Source organism: Lipophrys pholis, assembly GCF_963383615.2.
Source record: "Lipophrys pholis genome assembly, chromosome: 17".
Lineage (NCBI taxonomy): Eukaryota > Metazoa > Chordata > Actinopteri > Blenniiformes > Blenniidae > Lipophrys > Lipophrys pholis.
In genome coordinates, this window is record NC_137643.1 from 17964904 (window position 1) to 17991072 (window position 26169).

A 26169-nucleotide genomic window follows, 5' to 3' on the forward strand; every position below is an offset into this window, starting at 1 on the left:
GTCGGGGCCCTTTAGGTTACGTCTGCCGGTGTCCCACTGACACATTTACTCACATTTCAGTCCCTCACAGTGCTTCTCCCGGGATTAAACAACAACAACCTCTAGGTGGTGATCAATATTTCTCGCAATCTTAAAAAAGTTGAGAGAAAAGATTACAATCAAAATGTAGATTTTTCATTGTAGGGAGTGCTGGTAACAGAAGTGCCCTAAAACTAACAGAAGCTTCGATTATCTCACTATTTTTCCACAAATAAAAAGAGACAGCAGAGCTCGTCTCTCCGTCCAGATAATCAGGTTTTAGAGCATCTTCCTCCTCTAACATCCAGATTAGAACATCTTCCTCCTTTAACGTCCAGATTATAGAGCATCTTCCGCCCACATGCTGATGTAACTTCAATTAAATCAATTAAATGAATATTGCATTACACGTTATTAGTGTTATTGACTTTATTACATTTAAAATGGCACAGATCATATTATCTCTGACTTCATGACCTCACTGAGGGCCACAATAATGCTTTTTTTTTTCTTTTTTCCAATAACTACTTGAGTTCATTTTACTACTTTTGTCTATGAAATCCTAATCATTTTCTCTTTTTTAGTCATTTTCACACTGCCGATTGTGAAGTTATAAGTTTTCATGGTGCTGGAAGCTGCGCTGCTCTGGATTAGTTCAACATTTCCCTGCACCAACTCATCATACAATCCATGTGAATAAGTTAAGTGTTGGAGGGAAACTGTGTATAGATGAAGGTCCACTCTGCAACTTACATCTATTCCATAGATCACAATCTGAAGGAAAAAGAAAATATATCCAGCACTATATATACAGCAATATGTTAGATAATAGAGTAAATATACGAGTAAGATGCAGGCTGATTTACCAAACCGTCATAGTGAAGCTAGGCAGACACACCCAGTGTCAACTACGTACCATTATACTGAAATTTGTGGAGCAAATCTTAAAAAAAACGCCTCGGCTCAATCCAAAAGGTTCATTTATTAACAAACATCATGATACAAACTGGTAAGAAACAAAGAGTGAACTCATTTCTGACTATGATCAGGCTCAGAATGACCTTAAATTTACATCTGCATTCTCTTATTGTGGCCGTAAGAAACCCGAGCTTCATAGAAACAGAAGAAGTTACGAACTGCACGCCGCACAAATGAATGTCGCTTGATGAATAGGAAGCATCGTAAAAAAAAAAAAAAAAGTCGAGGGTATAAATAGTGTATGTACACGTGGTGGGGAGAAGTCCTTGAAAATGTTCTGCTGTTAATCCAAAGTCCAGGTATCAACACAGGCAGGGAAAATTCATGTGAACATGGATGTGATGATCAAGTGCATCGAGTTGTTTTTTTGTTTTTTGTTCCTCCTCTGAACCTTCTGATGGACATGAAGTTGAAATGGAGACGGGAAACTGACCAACGGCATCACGATAGTTAACCACAAATAAAAAAAAAAACATTTTTAAAAAGGGATATTGTCGCGTTCTCTCAAGAGGATTTTGCGGTCAGGTCGTCATCTCAGGGGTCACAGGGTCGAAGGTCAGGGGTCGGAGTGCAGCAGGCACTAGGAGGGGGCGTCCTCGCCGTGTATTGCCTTATACTTGGCCATGTCCTCGGGGAAAACCTTGCCGAGCTCGGAGATTAAAAGGCTTTTGAATTTCTGCAATAAAAAAGGAAAACGTTGATTCGCTAATCATTTATTACGTTTTTAAACTTCTGCGTTTGTGCACGAGGACAAAGCATCTAATAGAAACATATCGAGCCCAAGGACTTCTCTATCCATCATGCAGAAACAGAGAATTTAATGGCACAGACTAAATGCTGATGTTTGGTTTTGGGGGGCGGCCCTGACGTTATCTCTCACCGTCATGGTGTCTATCTTCCCTTTGACCTGCTCGTTCCTTGCCAAGGCTCGCTCCAGACACTCCTTGGTATACAGCTGCGGGTTTCGGCCTTGATCGATGTATCTACAGACACGGGGAACAATGTCAGACAGTGACGTGACGAAGCCATGGAGCCCAGATACGTTGTTATAATCAGTCAGAGAGCACTTTCAGCACGTTGAACGGGACGAGGCAGAGGCCGACGAGGCCATTTAAAGCTCTGAAGCAAAGTAAAGAGATTTTGGGTTCTGTTCCGAGTTTAGGAACTCGATATTTTAGCTCAATATGCAAACTTCACCTAAATTCTGAGCAAAGAAATATTCAATCATACGCTCTCCATTTATGTTTGCACTTCAGGTGCAGTTCTCTGGTATGAGCCAATGTAAGTTTAAAAACATACTGCATTTTAGTCTGTTTAACTAGAATATGTAATGCCTTACGTGCACTGTGAAACAGAACATCAATTTAGTTCCAATGTAAATGTAGTTTATTGTTCTGATAAATCGACCAGGGGTTCGCAGGTATCCCTCCATCACGAAGAAAACAAAGATCCCATGAAGACACAGAGTTCTTCTCATCCCATATTTGATATGTACTGCCTCCAAACAACAATTGAAGCAGATCGTTTGGATGTTCAGGTATCACAGGTCTTGGTTATATGCACCCTTGACCTGCTACCATAGAACATTATACCATCCATCATCCAGATTATGATTACAAGGAATTGCAGATTATTCAAACATGGGCCATAAGGCATCTTGTGTAACCAAAACAAAACAAAATATTTACACAGGGACAGGAAGAGCCTGCAAACTCTACATAGAAACGCTCTGACCCAGAAGTGAATCCAGATCTATCTATGAGTTGAAGGTGTTTACTAACTAACTGCCCTCAGTGCATCTCAAAGCTAATACACATTACACATTACATTAACTATCAGTTCTTCTCTATATAACATTGTGTGAAGAATGACCCTAAACCCAACTGCACAGTTGACATGTTGTCGATCTCTGGTTCCTGAGGGCCGGCGTCCAGCACGTCCCGCCCAGATCCAATACACTGGATTACAATGAGGGGCTCCTTAATGGGCTTTTTACAAGCTTGCTGATGACATCAATATTAGATTGAGATATGCTGAAGCAGGGAGAAGTCTAAAACACACTTGATTAAAAAAGCAAGAGCTTTGTCTGCCGTGCGCACGCACACACACACACACACACACACACACACACACACACACACACACACACACACACACACACACACACACACACACACACACACAGACGGTAAGTGCCTAAATGACAACGTGGTCATTTTGACAAGAGGTTTTCATCACAGTGTTTTAATCTCCAAAGCATCTTTCGTAGTGGTAGTGATGATCCTAAATCTGATCGATTGGTCTTTGGATGATGACAAATCATCCCTGAAAATGTTATGCAATTCGGGGCAGTAGTTTTTGCTAAAAGCTGGTCAAATACACGCATACCTACAAACCGATAAATGAATAAATAAACACATGTAGGGGAAAACATAACCTGCTCGGCCAAACGTTCGTTTGTGAAGGTAATAAAGTAAAATAGAGTAAACAGAGAGGTCAGACAGTAGTGAAGAGTGAAGGACTCACTCGAAGACCTCCAGCGGGACGTTGATCTCGTGAAGCTGCTGCCGACACTTCTCGATGTCCTGCAGTCCGGAGATCATGAAGTTTCTGAGCAGAAAAGCCACCAGATCGAGGTTATTACCCCAAATGTGTGAAATTTAAAAAAAAGGAGAGGGGGGGATCTGTGGAGGAAACTCGACTCACAGCTTCTGGTTGAGTCCGGCCTGGCTGCTCGGCTGGAAGTCACTGACGATGATCCCCAGCTGGCGGATATTCTCGATGAACTTCTCCAGGTGCTCCTCCAGGTTGTCGAACTTCTCTGCCATTTTAACGCAACAAAAATAATAAAATTACGGGGTTTTTTTTCCGTTTAGAAGAATCTCTTTTTGGTGGAGGAGCTGTTTTCTGTTAGCTCCGGAGAACGCTGTAGCACCGAGACGCTTTACGGCAACACGACAGCCAGTCACCGCGGGTGCTGCTTGTGTTGCCACAGCAACGGCCCTGTGACGTTTTGCCGCAACGTGACACAGGAAGCATCAAAGTGTCGTTCTGCTATAGTCGAATAGAATAGAATAGAATAGAATAGAATAGAATAGAATAGAATAGAATAGAATATATGTCTGATTTATTTCAGAGGAAAACGCATCGCTCCACACAGACTAAATAGAGATGATTAAAATATATAATAGAGAATTAAACTTATATAAGTAATAAGAAATATTTTATTGTAAAGACATTCAGTACAATTACGATCACTAAAATGTTTTGCTTTTTTCAAAAACTGATTATTTTTGTGATGGCAGGTCGTTTAAAATCTAAAGTTTCAAGGTCAATGTCTTTAAAACTGCATTTTATATTCACTGTCTGCATTAAAATTGCAAAAATCCCAGCAATAATTGGAACAATGTGGTTTTGAATCCATGAATCTCTTGTTCCACAACGCTGTCTATTATTTTCCAACCATTCAATCAAGTGAGATTCAGAGAAACTTGCTCATGCATTCATTTTCAGAAAAGTGAAGTATTGTCCGGGCATGTTTACAAGTCTCATTAAGGAAATCTGTTGGACAGCAATTTACACATGAGTTTGAAGCTCGGCACTGGCTGCCTGTGTGTCAAATGATCCACTTCAAAATCCTATTTCTGGTCTACGAAGCTTTGAATGATCTCAGGCTTGAATGCATATCAGAATTATTTCTAGAATATGACATATGAAGCCCCCTGGGGTCCTCAGGAAGAAGTTTACTAAGCCTTTCAGAGTCAGAAGAAACAAGCAGCTTTTACAAACAACTTTTCTGCTGACACACTCTCTTTTTTAAATCAGGACTTAAAACACTATTAGGTGCTTCGGCTTTCTATTTAACAATACATTTGACTTATTTTTCTACAAATTATTCATTTATTGTATGTTTCTTAATCACTTTCTTTTCATCCATTCCCATTATTTCCTTGTAAAGCCCTATGGATGGTGCTATATATATAATTGTGCCTTGCCTTGCCATCAATTGATCTTCTATACCGCTTAATCCAACTCAGGATCATGTGACCAGTCCCGTGCATGCACAGGTAGAACATATAAACTCCTGTCAGAAAGTCCTCAAACCCAGAATGTCGCCCTAAAACAAGAGTGCTAGCCACTATACTATTGCGTCGGGCCTCCGCGTTTTTGTGTTTAGCCAAATTTAGAAGTGAAAACCTAATGGGGATCATATTTATAGAGAAACTGAATGCTACTTAAATGTTATCAAATGTCATCAAGAACTCCAAGTTTTGAAAAAACAAATGTTCCTGAACAAGTTTCAAATTATTCTGTTTAAAACTGTAATGTATTGACAATTATTTTGGGGTCATTTAAAGCCATCCAACACTGTCATACTGAAAATAAATGATATGTTATGTAAAATAAAGTCGCTGAATTGTTCCTAGGTGTGTGGCAGGCCCCTTGAATGAGGAATGGAACTTAAGGCCTGATTAATATTTCATGACACAAAGAAACTGGTGCTATTTACAGTTAATTTGTTGTGCCTGTCTTATCTTGGGGCAGGGAAATTCCAGCACCTTGTGTTCAGGAATTCTGAGAAGAATCCAATCGAGCGGATGCTTCAGTCAGATTTTTGATATGAACTTGGAGAGGAGTGAATCTTTAACAACCTCTCCTCACAGACAAAGCTCTTAATAATACCTCCATCATAATCATTCAGTCATTCTCCCAGTTTTATGTTCAGTACATAGAGTCCCGCTCCACATAAAAGAAGAGGCTTAAATACACTCGCCTCATTATGCTGCTGTAGGCTGAGACCTGCGGGTCTCTTACACCTCGTCTAATGCACCAGACACCAACTGTACCCCAAAGTAATTTGTCAGATCCTTCATGTACAATACTGCAAAAAAATCTCAGGCCAAGTCTGACTCAGGTAGAACAACGGGTGGATGAATGAAGGAAAACAGTGAGGCTGTTTTGATTGAAGCTGTGAAATTGGGCGTAAAGGTTTGTATCACTAAATGGGATATGAGCAGTGAGATTATATGGGCTTTTCTTGCTGATTGAAGCGCGATCACATCATCTGCAGAGGTGTTCATATGCATGTAGGGACATGTCAGCGTAACAAGAGTCCTGTCAGAGCCACATGCTCAGACGGAAAAAGGTCTGATCTTTTGAAAATTGTGAGGAGAAAATTAGTGTAACTGAGGATGTGTGAACCCGAAAGGTTAGCGACTCGTCTTCCCTTGCATCCGCGTTTCAGGCGTAACATATTGGTGTGATCTTCCATGGCGATGGTGAGCCACTCTTCCTGGCTGCACTAACCCTGGAAAGTTTGTTTTCCCTTTAAAGCTGCCCCCCCCCCCCCCCCCCCCCCCCCCACACACGCGCGCACACACACACACACACACACTCTTTTCTTGCTCTCCCCTCTCAATCCAGACCAGAATCTCACACCGGATGTTTCAATGCATGTACTTCTTTTGTCAGTGCTCTTTGAGTCATCCTCACTCAATTCAAAATCCCCGTCACAGTGTGTTTACATGCTACTCACTCTCCAAAACTACCGAAATCAATGGACAGAACCAGGCTTATCTTGGGGGGGGGGGGGGGGGGGGGGGGTCCATGTGCTTCACAATATGTGGGGGGTGGATTGTTTCATCAGTACCTACTCAATGCAAATTGAATGAGCTGGACTTGGCTTTATCAGTTCATGAACTGATCCAGCTGATCCAATCATCATCAAATCCAGGTGAAATTATTCAATTAGCATTGATGTGCTGCCGACATGGACAAATGAGAATTATGCATATATGGAGTTTTGTTTTTGTTTTTTTTAAAAAAGAAAACTTACTGTTTTACTCACAAAGTTTCTGGGCTGAATGAAAGTTGCACTCCTTTATTGCATGCTTATGTTGGTTAGTGATTGTGCGAGAAAATGCTATAAAATCCTGTTTGTGTTGTTGTGTGAATGCTGAAGTCACTTTATTATTATGACTTCTTTGCCGCCGCGCTATACCATGTACAGTCTATCGTCGATTTGAACCGTTCAAATATCAAAATATGCAGCTTGTTCACGAGGTGACTGCTATGCTGTGTGCTTTCTATGTCTTTAACCGTTTCCAAACAAATCCCCAAAAACTACGAAAAAAAATGTCATACAAAGCGGATGGGAGAGACACCTCATGGAGAGCAAAGCCGTTTAAGGCAAGAGAAATACATCTGTTGCCGTGAAGATGCAGGGGCGAAGATCAAAGGAGATCAGCCACTTGTTATTTCATTCTGCTTTGGCAGCTTCACAGTTCTGCCTTCAGCATTCAGCATTTTCTTCTGGAAATGCGAACCTCTAGTTTTGTTTAGTTTTTTTTTGCACCATTGGCACCTTTGAATTTATTTGTGCTGTATTCTATTGTAATGGACAACAATGAAGGCAGAGGCAGGAATGCTGCTGCATAATTCACCTGGAATGCGCCCTCACCTCGGGGTTTTATTCTGAAGCGCAGTGCCGGTGAGGACGAACCGGCGGAGGAGGAGGAGGAGGAGGAGAAAGGGGGAGGGAGGGAGAGGAGGAGGATTACCGGGGGCTGGCTCGTCCTCGGCTGCATTAAAGCAGGAGCTGCCGCAGCTGCACACTCACACACGCACACACACACTCCTCCTCGCCGCAGATCTCCTGGATGGTGGAGTGTGTTTCCTCTTTTTTCCTCGTCTTTTTTACGCACGGCGTGACCGGTGTTCATCCGCGTGAAGGAACATAAACGCGGATATAAAATAGGGAGTTTTCTTCAGTCCACGGTAAGATCGGATTGCTGGTGTTGGATCTGGCTGTGTGGGCAGGGGAATGCGATAAAGCCAGGGAAATCTATTCAGTTTTTTTAATAGAGCACTTTAAGTGTGGGGATCTTTAGTGTGTTCACGGGCTTTCCCTTCTGGATTCATTAGTATGTGTGGAATTACAGCAGATCTATTACATTTTCGTCACACACAGCTATGTTTATGTGTTATTCATGATCCTGTAGGAATCTAATGTCTTCATTGCGTTATAGTCTGGTACCTTTTGTGTCATAGTCCTTCTATAATAGTCAATCCTGGAGGCGACGTTTCTTATTTTTTTCGTCTCCTGTAGTATATTTGTTAGTTTTCTCAGCGATCTATGCCTATAATGTATTATTTCCGTAGCGTTCACCTCAGTGCTTCTGCGTAACGCTCCGTCCTATCATTGAACAACTGCAGTCATGATGTCCGTCCAGTTGAATTAGAAAAAAAAATGATGGGATGCCACCGATCTGTCTTGTTCCATTGTTGCGTGAATTCACCCGAACTGGTATTTATTGTCTGTCTGTTGTGCTGTTTTTGTGTATGTTTTTTCTCTCGCTTCTAGTGTCGAGATGATGCACTGAGGAGAAAAGCGCGCAGGCTCCCCGGTTGTGTTCGTCCTGAGGCTGCAGTGATCGGAGGGGGGATTGCGCTATAACAAGGTTAATAATCGGCATCGATAAAGGTCGCCTCTGCGAGCGGGACCAGACTCGGAGACAAGACAAGGGTGAATCTCGCCCCTGTGCGGGGGGATCGGCGGAGAAATATTAGTCTATAAAAAATTATGGCCACCCTACTGCGGAAGATCGGTCTGATCCGTCTGCACGACCGAGACACCGAGGACCCAAAGCACCACCAGGGCTCGTTAAAGGGGAGCAAAGGGAACCAGAAAAACAACGCCAACAAACACTGTCAGACCGCCAACGAAGCCAACATCCTGAGCACTCCGGAGATTAAGGCGAGGAAGCTGGACCAGCAAGGCAAGGACAAGCCGTCCGGCAAGGATAAACAGGGCAAGGATGCGAAGGAGAAGCAGCAGACGGGAGGTGGAGTAGGTGGTGGAGGAGGAGGCGGAGGCAGCAAAGGGACCAGCGCCTCCTCCATACCACCGCTGGCGCCTCACCGGCAACACTGCACCCAGGTCCGGACGCGGAGGTTGATGAAGGAGCTACAAGAGATCAGGAGGTTAGGGGACAACTTCATCACGGTGGAGCTGGTGGAGGACAACCTGTATGACTGGAATGTGAAGCTGCACCAGGTGGATAAGGACTCCGCCCTCTGGCAGGACATGAAGGAGACCAGCACCGAGTTCATTCTGCTCAACGTCACCTTTCCCGACAATTTCCCTTTCTCGCCGCCGTTCATGCGCGTCCTGACGCCCCGCTTGGAGAACGGCTACGTGCTGGACGGCGGGGCCATATGCATGGAGCTGTTGACCCCCCGCGGATGGTCCAGCGCCTACACGGTGGAGGCGGTCATGAGGCAGTTTGCCGCCAGCCTCGTAAAAGGACAGGTGAGGAGAGGGATGGCATCATTTCTTCAGCCTTTACTCATCCACGGTGCATTTATTTCCAGCCATGACACACGCTGGATGTGAGCAGCTCCATTAGGCAGCCATGCGTCATGCGTGATTAATGCTTAAATCCACTTTTCCGCACATGACACATGTCCATCTTGGCTAAGGTTTTAAAGCATTATCTTTTTTTACCACAACTTCACCAAACTGTCCATTTCGGATGCAAATCAGGTGCATTTCAGTGTTGAATCATGGGTAAAGTTCAGCACAAAGATCCCCATAAGCCAAGGCTATTTCCAATAGGATTACAAGTTTTGTCTTCTGTTTTGATAGAAAAATAACCCACCACACTCCATCCGTGTGTGTAAATATGATGTCTGCTTCACGCCTGGAGGTTTTTTTTATAGCTTTCTCCATCACTGTTGCAGATACAACACTGTAATATCTCCCCACCCCGCCTCCCCTCTGCTGTGAGCTAACGCTACCGATGTGAATATTATTAATCTTTATGTGACTTTACTGCAGCCATTTCATGCAGTGCAACCCTCGGTATCGTCTCTGTGCTGGCTCCTCACCGCAGTCCCGCTTTGCTCTGGTTTTATCACCTCCATAAATCAGCATCCTTTGACAACAAAGACCCGCCGCCACGCAATGCGAAGGTCTCCCTGCATGCTCTATCTGCACTCCCATCAGACTGTTGCAAAGTAATAACTCTGCACATAATAGTGGCTAAAAAGACAGATGGATAACTGGAGACAGCAGGTAGCCCACCTATAGGCCTCAGTGACTTAGGCTGCTGGGATTATGTAATCCTGTCAAATCTGTTTTTCACATCCTCTGTGCACTGCAGCAGCAGCAGCTATGCAATTCCCATGAAAATGGCAGCATAAATGCCATCCAGACTGTCATCGTTCAAACTCTGAGGAGATTTTCTGCTCCCGGTCCACATAAGAATCATTGTTACCTCATGTTTGTGTTTGTTCTTTTGCATCATGTTCCAGTCATTTCATCTGTGGAGGCTGCTCCTGTCTCTGCCTTTTGACATCAGCAGTATGACGGCGGAGTCATTATGTAAACCGTCACTTGGCTTTTCCTGTTCTACCCTCCCCCCCTAACACTCACGATGCTTTTTTTGTCATTGATGATATAACAGAATATTATTTCCAAGTCATCTGTAGTCATCGGGCGTCTGTCACAGAGAGAGGTCATGCAAAAAATAATAATAAAAAATGCTCTCACATCAGGGACAGAGAGGAGAACGTGTGTGTGTGTTCATGTTGATCTGCTGTTTGAGGAGACGAGTTCTGCAGTGTTCCCTAATTATGGTGCAGTGTCTTCCTTCCCCTGGATTGCTAATGGAAACAATATTGATTAATTATTCCTGTCTGTGTGTGTGTGTGTGTGTGTGGGGGGGGGGGGGGGGGGGGGGGGGGGCATCTCTTTATCTCTTTGTTTGCTTCTTGTTCTCATTTTCTGGCACATGCACTGGTGACAGGACACACACACACACACACCTCTCTCTCTCTCTCCCATATATATATATATACGTATACATACAGCTAGATACACAGAATAGATTTATTCAACCTTGGCTAGAGGTTCGCCATGACAATGGTTGATGTGGCTTGTTGATGTGGCTTGTTTAGAATCTCCCGTCCTATTTTTAGTGTGAGAGGATACATGTGGTGACAAAGTGCTGAGACGGGAGTCAACAGAGCCACACGTGTCGTCACCTGCAGATGCGAGGAAGCACGGGCGCACGCCCCCGCGCGAGCTGGGATGTACTGACATTTCTAAATGTCTGCAGCCTTAAACTCTTTACTTTCACTTGTGTCAGTAATACGATTGCTTTCTCTGGCCTGCAAACTCTTTATATATATATATATATTTTGTGCATGTCACATTCGGTTTGATGTGTGATCTGCTGTGGTGTCGGGGTTCCACTGAGATGTAGATTTCTTCATTTATGAAAAGGACCGATCTGTGTGTGGTGTTTGCATGTTCCTGTGCATGAGTCAGTTTGTTCCTCATGGAAACACGTGTTTGAGGTTAAAAGGTGACTTTAAACCACGGGTGGGTGTGAATGTGAGTGTGCGTGATTATTTTTGTCTCCACGTTGTGATGCACTGGTGACCTGACATTGCCTTTTGTGCAAAGTAACTCCCCTGCAACTCCGAGTTGGATGGATTTTAAAATAGTTGGTTTGCTCCCAGTTGATAACTGAATCATTAAAAACCATTCGTTAGGAGGAAAAATGAAAAACATTTATAATGTTCTAGAAACCAAAGAATCTGCTTCTTTTCAAGGTTTTATCTCATTCTTAATGCATTTTAAGATTGATTTTTAGTGTAATAGTCCAATTAAAATGAAAAGAAGTTGAGTTACTGACTGAGTAATGCAGTATGTAGTACATACATCGTTTTGGCAGAAATATACACTCTTTTTCCTGAAGTAGATTAAACATAATTGCCAAAATAAAGTTAAAGCAGGTCATTTAATTCAGTAAAAGTTATTTGTTCTGTTGGTTAAAACACTTTTCACATCCAGGGAGTGATTTACTAATAAAATGCCTCAACAACAGAAAATAGTCTGTGGCAGTAGCAACTCGGGGTGAAACCCAAGAGAGGGCTTTAACTGAAATGAAAATACCACCTCAGCTCAAAAAAATCCTGATTTTAGTCCTCGGTGTTGTTTCTCGAATTACATCAAATCCCACATCGCCCATAAAGCGGCAGATTGGAGTCAGTATCTCCTACATTTGTGAGCTCAACCTTCACTTCTAAAACTGTAGTAAAGCTGGTGACATTATCAGTTATTGTTAAATGGAAAATTAACAAAACCTTGTAAAACGTCTTTCTTGAGCTGCGTGAGATTAGATAAACATGCACTAATCTTGATGAGCTCCGTGATAACGATAAGATTTTATGAGAAGCGCAGGTTGACGCGGTCTTTCTCTTGCTCGTCTGTTTCTGAAGCGAAGCAGTTTGTTGACTTTGTTTTTGACTTCCGTCCTGTGGTCTTAAGTGAGTTGCATGACTTCTGCAAATGTATTGCGATTCAGCACATTGCCGTCATATTTAAAATTCCAGTTGTTTTGAATTTGAGCCGATGTTGATATCCCAATAATGATACCATTAGCGTTGTGTTGTTCAACAAGATTCTGATCTGCAGATTTACATACAGGGAACCTGAAGAGTTCCCCTTTTAGAACTTCCCACTTGCAACACAAAGAGGACCTTGACCGTTGAAACATACTGTATATAAAAAATTTTTTAAAAAGGACAAACGTTGGTGTTACCCTCTAATGACCCGGCCATCGGTCCCACGGGTCTCCCCTTACTGATCTGATGAGGACGACGATGATGACATCGATCCCTGTTTGTTTATCCTGACCCCGTTAAGCACATGTCTGCGTTATGCAATCTCATCAGCCCCCCTCCCCCCATCGCCACCACCTTAGAGCTGCTTCCCAACATGCACTGGGGCCTCGCCTGCTCTGCCCATTGACTGATCTCCATTCACACGATTACCCAGCAGCCACTCTACACGAGTGTGTCCCTCTCAACGAGCGAGCGCTTAGCTGAAATAGATAAACACTGACATGGCACCGGCGCTCGCACGGCTTAGCCACTTGCGTGCGCCGGTGCACGCACGCACGCACGCACGCACGCACGCACGCACGCACGCACGCACGCACGCACGCACGCACACTTTTCCTGGCCTTTCTTTCCGTCACAAGCATCTCTGGATGCGTCACGCTGATGCATTCTTGCACGTGCACCAGTTAATGCTCAATTTCCTCTCTTTCTGTGCGCTGGTCGGAACCTTTTGCTCGAGATTGCGCATCGATACATGATTAAGCAACCGATTTGAGGATCTGCCACAGAGCTGTTTTCACAAACAGTTCCTCCCCGCCATCAGTCACCGCCATGATCGCACCTCTTTAACGACGGCCTATCGCCGTAAAGATATCCATCTGAAGGCGGGAAGCCCGCCATTTTGGAGTGTGACAGCAGCCATATGGTGTTTGGATGTGAAGATATGCATGGTGTGTGATTTGAAAAGAGAAAAACATCAGTGCATTATCCACGTGTGTGTGTGTGTGTGTGTGTGTGTGTGTGTGTGTGTGTGTGTGTGTGTGTGTGTGTGTATATCAGCTTGAGTAATCTGTATTCAGGCTTGCGGCTGCGACAGCAGAGGCCTGGCAGGTTTGAGGGAGCGCGGTTTTTTTAGTGACTACCCGTCAGTTTGTCTTACGTTTTTAAAGGACGCGTGGATCCGTCGTTTCCAAAGAGGAGGTGAGGGCGGGTTTTAAAGTGCTTCTCTAAAAGACAGGAACAGAAAGAGGGTCCCCGAGCGGCGCTGCATATAATGTCCTTCTGAATGAGTCACTGAGTGAGTCATGCATTCTGCTTTCAAAACAAGAGAGAGAGAGGAAGAAGAAAAAAACAATCCACCAGGAAGTTTCTTCTATTTCCCCCAAAGCTAATCAACCTAATAATAAAAAAGAAAAAAATCCTTTGTACACTTTTCACTTGATTTCATTTATTGATCTGAGTGTATATGATTAAACCTGTCGCCTTGATGGTTGTTTGTAGCAGTTGATTGAGTGACACAGAGGGAAATAATAGAGCAAGCTCTTCAGTGTGTGTGTGTGTGTGTGTGTGTGTGTGTGTGTGTGTGTGTGTGTGTGTGTGTGTGTGTGTGTGTGTGTGTGTGTGTGTGTGTGTGTGTGTGTGTGTGTGTGTGTGTGTGTGTGTGTGTGTGTGTGTGTGTGTGTGTGTGAAAGCCCTGCAGTGAAATGAGGCCACTGTTGCTACAGGAATGGAAACTGTAACCCTAATCCCCAGATCATTCAATGTTGTCACCTCATCCTCCTTTATCCCCTCCCATCACTTTTGACCCAAAATAGCCCGAGCAAGTGCGTAACAGGACTTTATAGCGATCCCCGATCACATGTTGTGAAAGCCGTCATTGCTAAATGACGTGGTGCATCACATGTAATAGTTGAGACTCGTCTCTCTGGATGCCTTCAAAGTGATATTGTATCAAGCGTAATATCCAGAAGATACTCCAAACATTATAGCCGAGAAAGTAGATCCACTATAAATTGTCGGTATTTGTAACAAAAGTCCAAAAACAAGTCAACAGATTATGAGTCTTATCGAATTTGCATGTCCATGTATATTTTATCAATTTGAAAGAAAACATGTGATTTACCGTCTTCATGTACGTCCAATAACCGACAATGTTTTAAAGTGAAAAAGAGAAAACTTTACTTGCATTTTGGTTGTCCGTTTACACAAGGACGAGCCACTGATAATGCAACTTTTGTTTTGAAAAATGTCATCTCGTGTAAATGGAGGAAAAGGCAGCTTTTCCTAAAATGCTGCCACTGCACATGCACACCATGGAGATAGTAAATAGTTTGTTTTCACATGCTCAGTAGATGGACAATAACAACAATGTCATGACTCCCAGTCCATATTCTCCTGGGACAGTTGAGAGGCTCTCATAATAGCAGTCCAACTTCATCGTCTGTCCATACGAATGTCCGTGTTTTTGCCATTGCTGTTGTTTATAGTGTATTGTTCTCTGTGTGGTTTCATTACTTTTTTAAACAAAGCCTTTTCATTTGAAATCGTGTAAACAGGGGCCTTAGACGAAGGTAACAGCGCCGGGAAGGTAACGGGAAATGTTAACCATGACTACACGGTTTGTTTTGCCTCCTTAATTAGCTCAGGTGAAAGTGTTTCGCCTATTTAATTTTTTTTGACATCCGAGAGCAATTAGCCAACTTGCTTGTCCTGTTAGAGGAAGTGTGAACAACAGAAGAACTTCCATGCCTTTCCTATTTAACACTGGTTATTGGCATTGTACAGGCGGATCTGAGAGATTGTATCACTCTCCTCTTTTACGATGTCTCAAGCAAAGATCTGAATTGTGAATCATAGTTGTCCAGTTTTCGACATGTTGCAGCATTCCATAACAATAGCCCCCCCCCCCCCCCCCCCCCCCCCCCCCCTAACTGTGTGTGACGATTGCCTTCACTTCTCTTCTGCTGGAAAGGTAAGATAGGGGCACGCAGCTGTGGGATTGAGGCGCACGCTGTGGCTGTGCTTATCTGCACTGCACTGCAGCACGCGCAGCAGCCCGGCATCTATGGGAATTTCATTAGCATTGGATGCAGCAGAGAGCCCCGCTGCCACATTCTGGCTGCCAAGAAAGAGTCCTAGGTGACGGGAAGTGGTGCAATGCTGGTCTCCAGCAGGACTCTCAGTTCAGAGATTTACTGTGCAGTCAGATGACCTTCGCTCCGCAATGTCCCCGCGCTCCGAGAGGTGATTTTTACCTCACAAGGGGTATTAATCACAGCATTGTCATGGCTGTGCTGTCATGGCCGCCACGTCTCCCAGCATTCTTTTTCCTCCCCTCTATTCATCTTCCTACGCAGTCTTCTTCAGGAAGACGTAGCGCCGCCTGCGATGAAAGAATAAGCAGCTTTATCGTCACAGGCGACACCCACACCTCTTTTTTTTTTCTTTCAAATGTTCCCTCACCCCCATGTTATCCCATGTTTATTATTAGATCAGCGTGTGAAGGAAGGGGGATTGTAACGTGTAGAAGACAGATGCAGTAACGCTTTTATAACATCAAGCACAATCGACAATCTAACCCTTTTCTGTCATATTTACAACCTTTTCATGGTTTTGGACTGAAGCAGCTCCGGTTCTTCACTTATCTCCCCATTGCCCATTGTAGAGGAGCGTATATCTCCTCTTCTGATTGAACCCGACGTCTTAAAAGCCCCTTAGCCTGCCTTTAAACATTGATCTAATGGTGGTCAAGTGGTGTTGGAACCCGGCCTCAGGCCCGCTGGTCCCTACCGGTCCTTTTATCCTAAACCTTGTTGTTCAAGATAAAGTCCAAACTGCTTTTTAAGTTTAACACATTTACTAAAGCAAATATAGCCAAATAATGAACAGCGCTGGAATCCCAGTGATCAGCAGCCTGCACCGATAATGTAATGTTGGTCTTTACACAATTGGTCAATCGGTCGGTTGTCGGTCCAATTGCATGTGGCTGAGGAAGGTTTTTAAAATGGCCTGAAAATGAGCTTGTAAAAGACCTTGGACAGCCACCTAGAAGAAAACTGTAATTCTTTAGATTTGACACAGCATTCCCAGATCAAACACTAAAGATGTTCTTCTAACGGAGACAAATCAATGTGAAAAAACACTAATTCAGAATCATCTTGTGGTAATATATATCAAACTGCTGCGTCAGTTTTCACAGGTAGCTACTGTAGGTTTTCCAGAGAGCGGATCTTATGGACCCCAGACTTTAGCGTTGAGAGCGCTCACCATGAACCAGCCCGTCCGATCGTGACCCTGAGGGATTGCTAATGCTGGATGCCGTTGGTTAGGCTGTGAGTTATTTACACCAGGAGTCAGTGTGATACACGGCTGTTACGCTACTCGCTCGATTGTACTCTTCAGAAGCAGATCAATTATTGACCTGTTGATGAGGCAATGTTGTTTTTTTAGTAATTTTGACAGGGGTTTTTTTTGGGGTGTTTTTCTACCTCTGACTTGAACAGCTGTTGCCAATAGTAATGATGAGTTAAGGAAGTGAATTATGAGCCGTAATCAACTTTTTAACTATTGCTTGATCAGGATAAGACCTCTGCACATCCTTCTGTGATGCCTATATTTCACAAGTTTTTGATATGCTACAGGCCATACTGCTGTTGATGTTGTTTTATCATGAAACTGCAATCGTGAATTGGAGCTTTAATCCCCACATCTGTTGATTTATACGGGTTGAAGACCATTAGTTGATTTTTGACTAGACGAAAATACATTAGTCACGTAATGGCAGAGCTCCTGAGTTTCCAAGCTATTGTTGCCAATTAGTGATCGATAATGTTTCTCTGGCTTGAGATCTGTTGGTCTATCGGATTTGGGGAAAATTAATAGTTGATGTGGAGGTTGCACTTTGACTGACAGCTGAACAAATGCATCTAAACAGCTTTGGGACACAACAGCGGCTAAAAAAAATACATTAAGGTGGTCCATTCTCTCAGTTTCTACCCAAATCATCAAAATTAAAGGTCACACAACTGTTAATATAGAACCTGTTTTTATTGTATATTTTGAATAAATGACCCTGTAGAATAAACTTTAGTCCAAGTGTTTTGAAAACATCATAACTTTTTTAAAAGATGAAATGAAGGGAAGACTAATCCAAACTAAATTAAACGTATTTAGCTCTTTCCTTTAACGGGATGAAACCAGGCAGCTATTACAAGTTATAACTTAGTTTTTATGTCTATTTCTCGTCCCGATTTGAAGAAAACTACTAAAATAAACTTTAGGACAAAACTTAAGGTGTAACACTTGCAGACTATCTATAAAGACTTACAAATTGTTTCTATTTTTAAAGGATTTCACAAACACTAAAAGAGTTGTGTCCTATGGTTTTCTACACCTATTTCAACAATGTTATATTAAAATGTGACAATGTCAGTTTTCGGCCCGTTAAAGTGAAAACAGAAAACGTTTGTTGTGTTTTGGGTGTCCGTTTACACAACAACGATGCTCAGGGCCAGTGAAAACACAACTCTACACCAATGTACTCGCCATTGTCAGTTCCGTGTAAACGGACATCGTCTTCATAACGTTGCAGTGTGCGATTTCACATGAAATGTCGTGGTGTGAACGGGGACCTCAGACTACAAATGTACTGCCTGACAAACGTGCCGAAACGCGAGCTTCAGGGAAGGATGTAGAAGTGTCCGTGACCTGCTCCGCGCTGTGCTTAACCTGCTTTCCCTCCTCTGTGTCTCCGTCTCAGGGCCGCATATGCAGGAAAGCAGGGAAGTCCAAGAAAGCGTTCAGCCGCAAGGAAGCGGAGGCCACCTTCAAGTCCCTGGTGAAAACCCACGAGAAGTACGGCTGGGTGTCGCCCCCCGTGTCCGATGGCTGAACGCCGGGCCGGCCGACCCCCCCCCCACACCCGACCCCGACTTCGACCCCGACCCCCGCGCTAGCCGGAAAAACCCAGCTAGCCCCGACACGCAAAACGACACACCACGCTAGTTCACGTCTCATCCTCACTTTTCGGTCTTTCGGTTTTGTGTGTCTCTTTTTTTGTTGTTTTTTTTTTTTTGGGGGGGGGGGTGTTTCCTGTCTACACTGAAAAAGTCGGAGAGCTGACACACGGTCCTCATCGTCACTCCTCCTCCAAGACTGTTTGGTTTCGCCGCCGTTCTCGCCCAGGAATTCTCTCCTGTGTTTAGGAAAGTTCTGAGTCGAAGGTGTGTGTGTGTGTGTGTCTTTGTTTTTGTGTGTGTGTGGGTGTGTCCATTGGACGTCAGCTGGGAGTGTGTGTGCACTTGCATCGGGGTGTGTGGTTTCTTCTGTATTTTTTTGGGGGGGGGGGGGGGGGGGGTTGTTTTTTTCCTTCCAACGCACACCGATGCATGTGATCATGTCAAAAGTTTGGACTCCTCCAACCATGTGAAAGACTACTGAATGAAGGAGACTCATCCTCCCACCTTCCTCACCCTCCGTTCTGTTCAGCACTGAGCGAGCATTACAACCCACCAGCTCTCTCTCTCTCTCTCTCTCTCTCTCTCTCTCTCCCTCTCTCTCTTTAGCTGTCGGGTCATTTACATATAAATGAAGCTGTTAATGTTTAATAGACGGGCAGCGAACTGGCGTTTCCACTCGCTCATTCACTCCTTCATTTCCCCCCCTTTTCTTTCAACTGTGCCGTTGCTCACAGTTCAATGCAACATGAAGATTGTAATTTACACGGAGCTGTGCTCTCTCTCTTCCTCTCTTTCTCTCTCCCTCTCTCTCTCTCTCTCTCTCTCTCCCCCTCCTCTATCTATCATTCTTTAGCTCGTTCGATCACCGTTTCTTTCTCTCCGTCTCTCGTGGCTAAATTTAGAGCTCACTGTTGCGTAGTTGGGTATTGATTTCTAATGGAGGCGGGGGGAAAAAAAAAAAAGAAGAAGTCACATGTTGCTTTATGCAGAGACTATGTATGATAAATAGAATGAGAGTCAATCACCTGTTGTTGTTTTTTTTCTTTCTCTACTCTCATGTCGCGTGTGTTGTGTGTATGTAGGAGAGGAAAAAGACTATAATTCCCATGATTTAGATACCAGATGGTAAAGCTGAAGGCCAGGCCTCAGCTCATACGTACTGTATGTGTGCGTGTGTGTGTGAGAGTGTGTGAGCAAGGGAGACAACCCTTTAAACAACAGAAAATATGATTTACTGTGAATGACACTTAAGGCCTAAAGGGAGTGCTGTTTGTTTGCTGAATTAACTCGCCGTCTTGTTCCACTGTCTGTATCGGCTCCTGATTATTAGTACTGTAAACACGTGTGCAGTTGTGACTGAATATCTACGTGCACATAGCCGTCTCTCCGATCCGTGTAAAGAAGTGTTTAAAAAAAAAAAAAAATAAGAGGGAGAGAAAAAAAAATCAGTAGAGAAAGACGCTTCGGACATTTAGCTGCGTTCAAACACACACACACACACACACACACACACACACACACACACGCACACACACACACACACTCTTTCGTGCGTACACCTGCAGTCTGGAGGAGGAACATCGAGAGACGAAGTGTTGCTTTAAAGCCCGTCTGATTGATGTATGCTGAAAGAGAGAGAGAGAGAGAGACAGAGACAGGGGGAAATCACGCCAGCTTTGATCGTGGGAAATGTCAGGCCGCCCCCCCCCCCAAAAAAATATTTTTAAAATGGCCGAAGATAGATATTGTTTAGCTGTGATTACTTAGGAAACACAGACTTCCTGAGTTCCAACCTTTAACTTCACAGATATCAATCCAGAGTCCGTGAGCCGGGCGCGGCGGTCCGGCGCGGCGGTCCGGCGCGGCGGCGGTTTTGTTTTGCTGTCTGTCAGTTAAATGTCAGAGGGAGAGCTGCTAATTGGCCTGACATTTCAGCCGAGCGTCATTAGAGAAGAGCGGCGCGGGCTGAAGGATGGAGGACGTCGAACCTCCCGCTCGGCCCTGACATTTCGTCACCTCCTGCCTTTTTTTTTTCTTTTTTTTTTCTTTTTTTTTTCTTTTTTTTCCCCCTCCATCCTCTCGGAGGAAGGAGGAAGACGAGGTGAGGCCGGGCTTTAATCAGCCAGGGGACACAAAATTGAAATAAAAGAGTCCGAAGTCGAAGCTGGTTGTGTGTGTTGAGAGCACGTGTGAGCTAATATGTGTGTGACACTCCCATCATTAAAACAAACAAACAAAAAAAGAAAAACAGAGACAAAGACACCGACACACCATCTGGTATGTGATCATGTTAGTCCTCCTGGAATTCGGCTAGTCACTTCAGGGTCGGCGGCATAGTGATCTCCCGGCGGAGAGAACTGTAAACTGAATTACTATTAAGACAAAATATCTCAAAAAGCTGAGTGTTTGCTGGTTTCAAGAGAATAATTTTGTGATATAGTTTAGATCGGTAGTTTGCAGACACTAACTGGGTGAACTGATTATGTTGTATTATATCTGCATGTGATACGTGATTGGTAGCTAGCTACTGTATATCTTTTTTCAAGAAAAGCAAGAAAAAAAAATTTGGGGGGTGAAAAAAACAACAAAAAAAATGCAAATGCTTCTCTTTTCTTCTGTTTTTTTTTTCTTTTTTTTTCCTGGGTTCTGTACTGTATGTATTTTCTTTTTCTTTTTTTTTTTTCTTTTTCTCAAGAGGCGTCCTAAAAAATGTCACATTGTGTTATATGAATGTTTGTGTTTTAATTTATTTGTGGTTTGCCAAAATGAAGATTTGAAGCATGTTGCAGGTACTGTCACGAGAAAACGAGAAGATTGAGGGGAAGGAGAAAAAAAAAATAGGAGAAAAAGAAAACACTAAGAATGATAGCCTATGTATTTGTGTGGGACGGGGGGAAAGGTGTGTTTCACTCGGAGGGATTTCAGGGAGCAACGAAGGACAGAAAAGGTTGCAAAGCCTCAAGATTATAAAGGCAGCTCCTTTGAATACTTCCTAATCCCATCCATGATGTCACTGCTGTGCCCCCCCCTCCCCACTGGTCCAGTGATTCGGCTTGTGAGCGATGCAGTAACACAAAGATCTGGGACCCCGCCCCCACCCCCACCCCCACCCCCACCTCCCTGTGCTTCAAATCTCTCTCGTTTTAAGGGAATCTGACCTGCGATCGGTAACTCTGGGCGACTTCGCCCCGCTCCTGACTTGAGTGTTTGGTCGAGACCGTGCTCTTAAAAGGTGAAAGGTCGTCGCAAGACCAAACAGGAATGTGCAATAAAAGTTACAGCTTATTCAAACTTTGCTGTTCTGGTTATTTTTGCTTCGTATCATGCATTGTTATGAGCTAATAATGTGGTTCCCCCCCCCCCCCCCCCCCCACCCCCCACACCCCCCCCACCCCCACCACCACCACCCCCACCCCCTCCACATGTATGTCAATGACCCACTCGATGCTGCTACGTCCTCGTCCTCTGCCTGGCCCCCTGCAGTGTCCCACTTTAACCCAATACAGTGGAGATCCTGCTCTCCTGGCTCTCCATGGATAGAAACTGGTGTTCCATCTGTGTGGGCAGATTGGGGGGGGGGGGGGGGGGATGGGGGCGGGGTGGGCCTCCTGGCCTCCTGTAGAGTGAATGCATGAGGGTTTGCTTTTTTTTTTAAGTTAATATGAAATCCAAGATGAATGGATTCTGGCTCACTGATTTGACAAAACACGAAAATTTTGCTCTAGAAAATGTATGATTGATCAACTTTAAAAAGACAAAATTGGTAACTAATTTCAGCGTTTGCACCTTTCTTGTTTTTCATACCAGATGGTCTATTTTTGATATGTTGGCAGCGATGAGAGGGACGAAGGTGGTAACATTTGTTACGTAATGAGTTCTTTATTATTAATGCCCTTGGGAAAATTGTTCCCTTGCGTTTAGCCGATTTAACCAGAACTGTACACTCTAAGCTGGGGCGAGGGGTTGATGGGTCAAGGGTCAAGCTGTGGGATTCAAACCTTGAAACGTCCAATCGCAAGTCTGCTTCTCTAACCTCGAGGCCAGACGTGGGCATCATCTGCCCCTTTCGCTCTGCTTCAGGGTGTCACTGGGAAATCCTCAATCAAATTAAAATTATTTTATTATTATTGGCATTATTACATATAAAATGGTCAAATATGTTCATGTTTATTTGCCATTATTACATTATTGGTTGTGTCGAGTAACTGTTACCTCACAAAGTTGGGAACTTTAGTTTCCCACCCTCCTGATCTGGGCCAAAGTAATGGTGGTGAAAGTCTTCCTGCCTTTATTCGCACATGTGCGTTATATGAAGTGGTCACGTTCGGATGATTAATTAATTATTAACCATGTGGCTGTTTAAACTGTCCTGTTCAGATCCTCCCGGAAACCAAATCCTGTCACACGCCTTTTAAAAATAGTTTGAAGGTGAAGGCAGGTTACACCCCGGGCAAACAGCCAACCCGTCACGGGGTAAACAGCTTCTCGTTCAAAGCTAACCTCTCGCGGGGCTGAGATAGACGGTGATGGCGAGAGAGGAGGTCAGTGAGGTTGTGGATGGATTTGAATGTGGGATTCAGGCAGTTTGAGGTGGACGGGGTTCATGAAGTTCTCCCTGATCCCATCATAACAAACCGTTTCCTTGACTCTGGTTTACTGATGCAGGAACGTTCAAATATTCAACACAAGGTCATTCCACGACAAAAGATGAAGCAGCAGTGATTTGAACCAGCTCCAGATCTTTCTGGTCTCCACGTGTATCTTCCTCCTACATGTGTATAAACTTATACACAGGTGATTTCAGTTTTTCCTTTTGTTTGTTTTTTTAGCTTTGGACGTCCTCGGAGCCGTGTAGGATGTTCAGAGAGTTTCTATTATTTCCCTAAGCCTCCTCTGACTTTGTTGCACAAGACGAGTGAAACTTCAGTATTTATAGTCAGATTATATAATCGTGGGTGGTCTGCCCACCTTTTAATCTCCTCAGATGTGATTTCCAGCTTGTTAAAAAAATTTTTAAATAAGGTGAAGCCTCTTAATGTGAATACTTTGAAAAAGATCAGATGTCTGTGGTTTTTATTCATAAAAAGGAGTCCTTGTTAGTTGACGTATATACTGTATATAAATTGACTTCATCAGTTTCCTACACCAAAGGAAATATAACATGTTTTCTTACTGTTGCTATGGCAACGGTGCAGCATCATCCATTTAAATCCACAACTTTAATCTCCATGACTGCATGTTTATTGGTACAGTGTTACCATGACGATGTCACTCTTGAATACTCAAATATCATCAAGAAAAACTGTACTGGAGGTGGAAAAAAGTCCTCCCGCCTCAAACGTTTTTAAAAAAAAAAAGAGAGAGCAACCACAACATTATGACCACTGACAGGAAGGTTTGTTTATCATGCTGCCTGTCACGACCGACCAGGAGAGGGTTGTATTCGATTAATTATACATTTTTCTTTCAGAAACAGTTAATCCATTCTCAAAACTATTTATAATACAATTTAAATGAAGCACAGTATATTTTTTATTTGCGTTTTTTCTTATTGCAAATGTCAAAAAGTAATAAAAGATTAGAGTTTTTCAAGATCCTAATTTTTCTATCCACGGATAATAATGATACAGAATACATCAAATAGATAGATATTTTATTAGTAGAAGTACATGACATTTCTACCTTGGAAAACCTGCAATGTCTGTGTAAAATTGTATTTTCATACAGAAATTCTGCATCATGTCGACAAAAATGTAATAAAATCCCCTTTTGCAGATGTTAAAGTGTTACAGCTGGTTGTATAGAGCTTCTAGCTGGCTGTTAAGAGAAGCTTCGAGCCGGCTAATCACTTCATTTGTTGCGTGTTTAAGCTGAAAAAGTAAAGGTAACATAAGGTTTGTTGACCCGACAGAGACGCATTCCGAAGTTGAGATTCAGTCGACATCAGCACCTGTTAACAGGCGTTAACAGCAGCTCTTATCTGCTGACTTAGGAAATCTATTTAAAAAAAAAATAAAAGAAATGATCTCACGCACACACACACACACACACACTGACAAACTCCGGTTAATTGATCCCCGAGCACGACTGTTTTTGTCTGGCAGATGTATCCGCGTCGCTCATTAGGAGAAGAGAGAGAGGGTGAGAGAGAGAGAGAGAGAGAGAGAGAGAGAGAGAGAGAGAGAGAGAGAGAGAGAGAGAGAGAGAGAGAGAGAGAGAGAGAGAGAGAGAGATGTTGATGACACCATGCTGGACAGAGAGTCCAGTGAGGGAACACCTCATTCACTAATTAGTTAAAGAAAAAAGAAAAATCCTGTTTGAATGCTTGAGTGCAAAACATGCATTATTCAGTTTATGAGACAAGTCTGGATGCCCTGAAGGCTACCGCGACACAGAAAACATCCAAAACAGCCCGAGCGACGTCGTGAAACCAAAAACAGAGAGGGGGAAGTTGACCGTGACGCCGTTTATGTATTGCTGTTCTTGCTTTTCTTCCCTACCCCAGAAAAGTATTTGTGCGATCCGAGAGATGCAAACATGCTCGGGCAGAATGAGGTTTTTAATAGGAGCGAGGAGCCGCTGATAAGCTGCGTTAGACGGCTGCTGTGTTCATGGCGAAATTCTGCTGGACGCAGTCTGGACACGTTTGTGTTCCGCTGAACGGTTTACCTCGCTTTTCCCCCGGCCAACACTAATCTGTATGATAAAATCCGAGGATACATCACCGCAAACAGCAGCACCCAGTCGGGCGTTGAGATAAAGCGGAGTTAACCCGTGTTGATGATAAAGGATTTAATGTTAAGAAACATGCCGTGATTGAGTCCCTTTGGAAGGAATGTGTTGGTTCAGATATTTTATCCCAGGACTTTCCAAAAGAGCAACGAGTACGACTACCGTGGCCTTGAGCAGGACTTTAAGTTAACGGGCGGATGTCTGCAACCTGTATGGCTAAGAGAGACATTTTTTAGATGCTTTACGATGAATAAAATCTTAATGGAACTGCAAAACATATTTAACCTTTAAAATCATGATAACATGATAACATTTGGATATACGTACAGAAAACTGACTAATTGTTATTGCTGCAATTCAGAGCAATAGGCATTAGGATGTTTTAGCCATTTTAGCAACTTCAACCATTTTTACCCTTTTTCTAGATATTTCTTTTTTTTTTGTTTGTTTTTTATTTACCTTTTTATGGTAGTTTATGCTAATTTAGCTTTGTAACTTTTTTTATTTTTATTAAACAAACACTTTCATAATGTAGGTTTGCCTTTTTGAACTTTGATTTGGCCAGAAAATGTCCATTTAAAGGTTGCTTTGTTGGCTGTACGGGTATAAAAATGGATGAAAATCAGAGGAAAAATCTTAAGACAACAAAACGCCGCTACTGCAGTTAAGAGCCAATGGAACAACTTAATATACAAGCTATTAAATTCAGTCATTTCAGCAGCATCAGCCTTCACAGTATAGGTGCATACATTGACAGTCGCTGTGAGTTATTCCACCTATAAAGTTTCACCCCCCGGCGACGACGCTCTGAAGATTGATGGTTTTTAGCTGTAAGAGGAAGCATTTAGTTCCATGATGTAGAGCAGAAAATCAACAGTCGTAGCAGTTATTAACCCCGGATGTTACTCTATTGGGTTCTCTTATGGACACAAAAATAAAAGTCTTGCAGTGAATCACGAACGCACAAAGAGAAATGTTGATGTTCGAAAGGGGAAGTGAAGGGACAGTGACATAGAGGCACACAGCCAGAGCACATGGGCTTCGGCCGAATTATATTAGCTTCATTAGATAA

At 43.4% G+C, this 26169-nt stretch overlaps 2 protein-coding genes across 2 annotated transcripts; one reads left to right on the forward strand and one right to left on the reverse strand.

Annotated features, from left to right (window-relative positions):
• Nucleotides 1-434: 434 nt before the first annotated feature.
• On the reverse strand, nucleotides 435-4003 carry med10 (mediator complex subunit 10). Its single transcript, XM_080484976.1, has 4 exons — nucleotides 3703-4003; nucleotides 3523-3606; nucleotides 1877-1979; nucleotides 435-1672 (listed from the first exon to the last, which is right to left on the reverse strand). Exons 1-4 carry the CDS (start codon nucleotides 3822-3824, stop codon nucleotides 1577-1579), a joined length of 405 nt encoding a protein of 134 aa, XP_080341102.1. The 5' UTR covers nucleotides 3825-4003; the 3' UTR covers nucleotides 435-1576.
• Nucleotides 4004-7579: 3576 nt separating this feature from the next.
• ube2ql1 (ubiquitin conjugating enzyme E2 QL1) lies at nucleotides 7580-20075 on the forward strand. The gene is made up of 3 exons (XM_080484975.1): nucleotides 7580-7773; nucleotides 8360-9307; nucleotides 18167-20075. The coding sequence occupies exons 2-3, from the start codon at nucleotides 8579-8581 to the stop codon at nucleotides 18296-18298; spliced, it is 861 nt and encodes a 286-aa protein (XP_080341101.1). The 5' UTR covers nucleotides 7580-7773; nucleotides 8360-8578; the 3' UTR covers nucleotides 18299-20075.
• Nucleotides 20076-26169: the final 6094 nt, after the last annotated feature.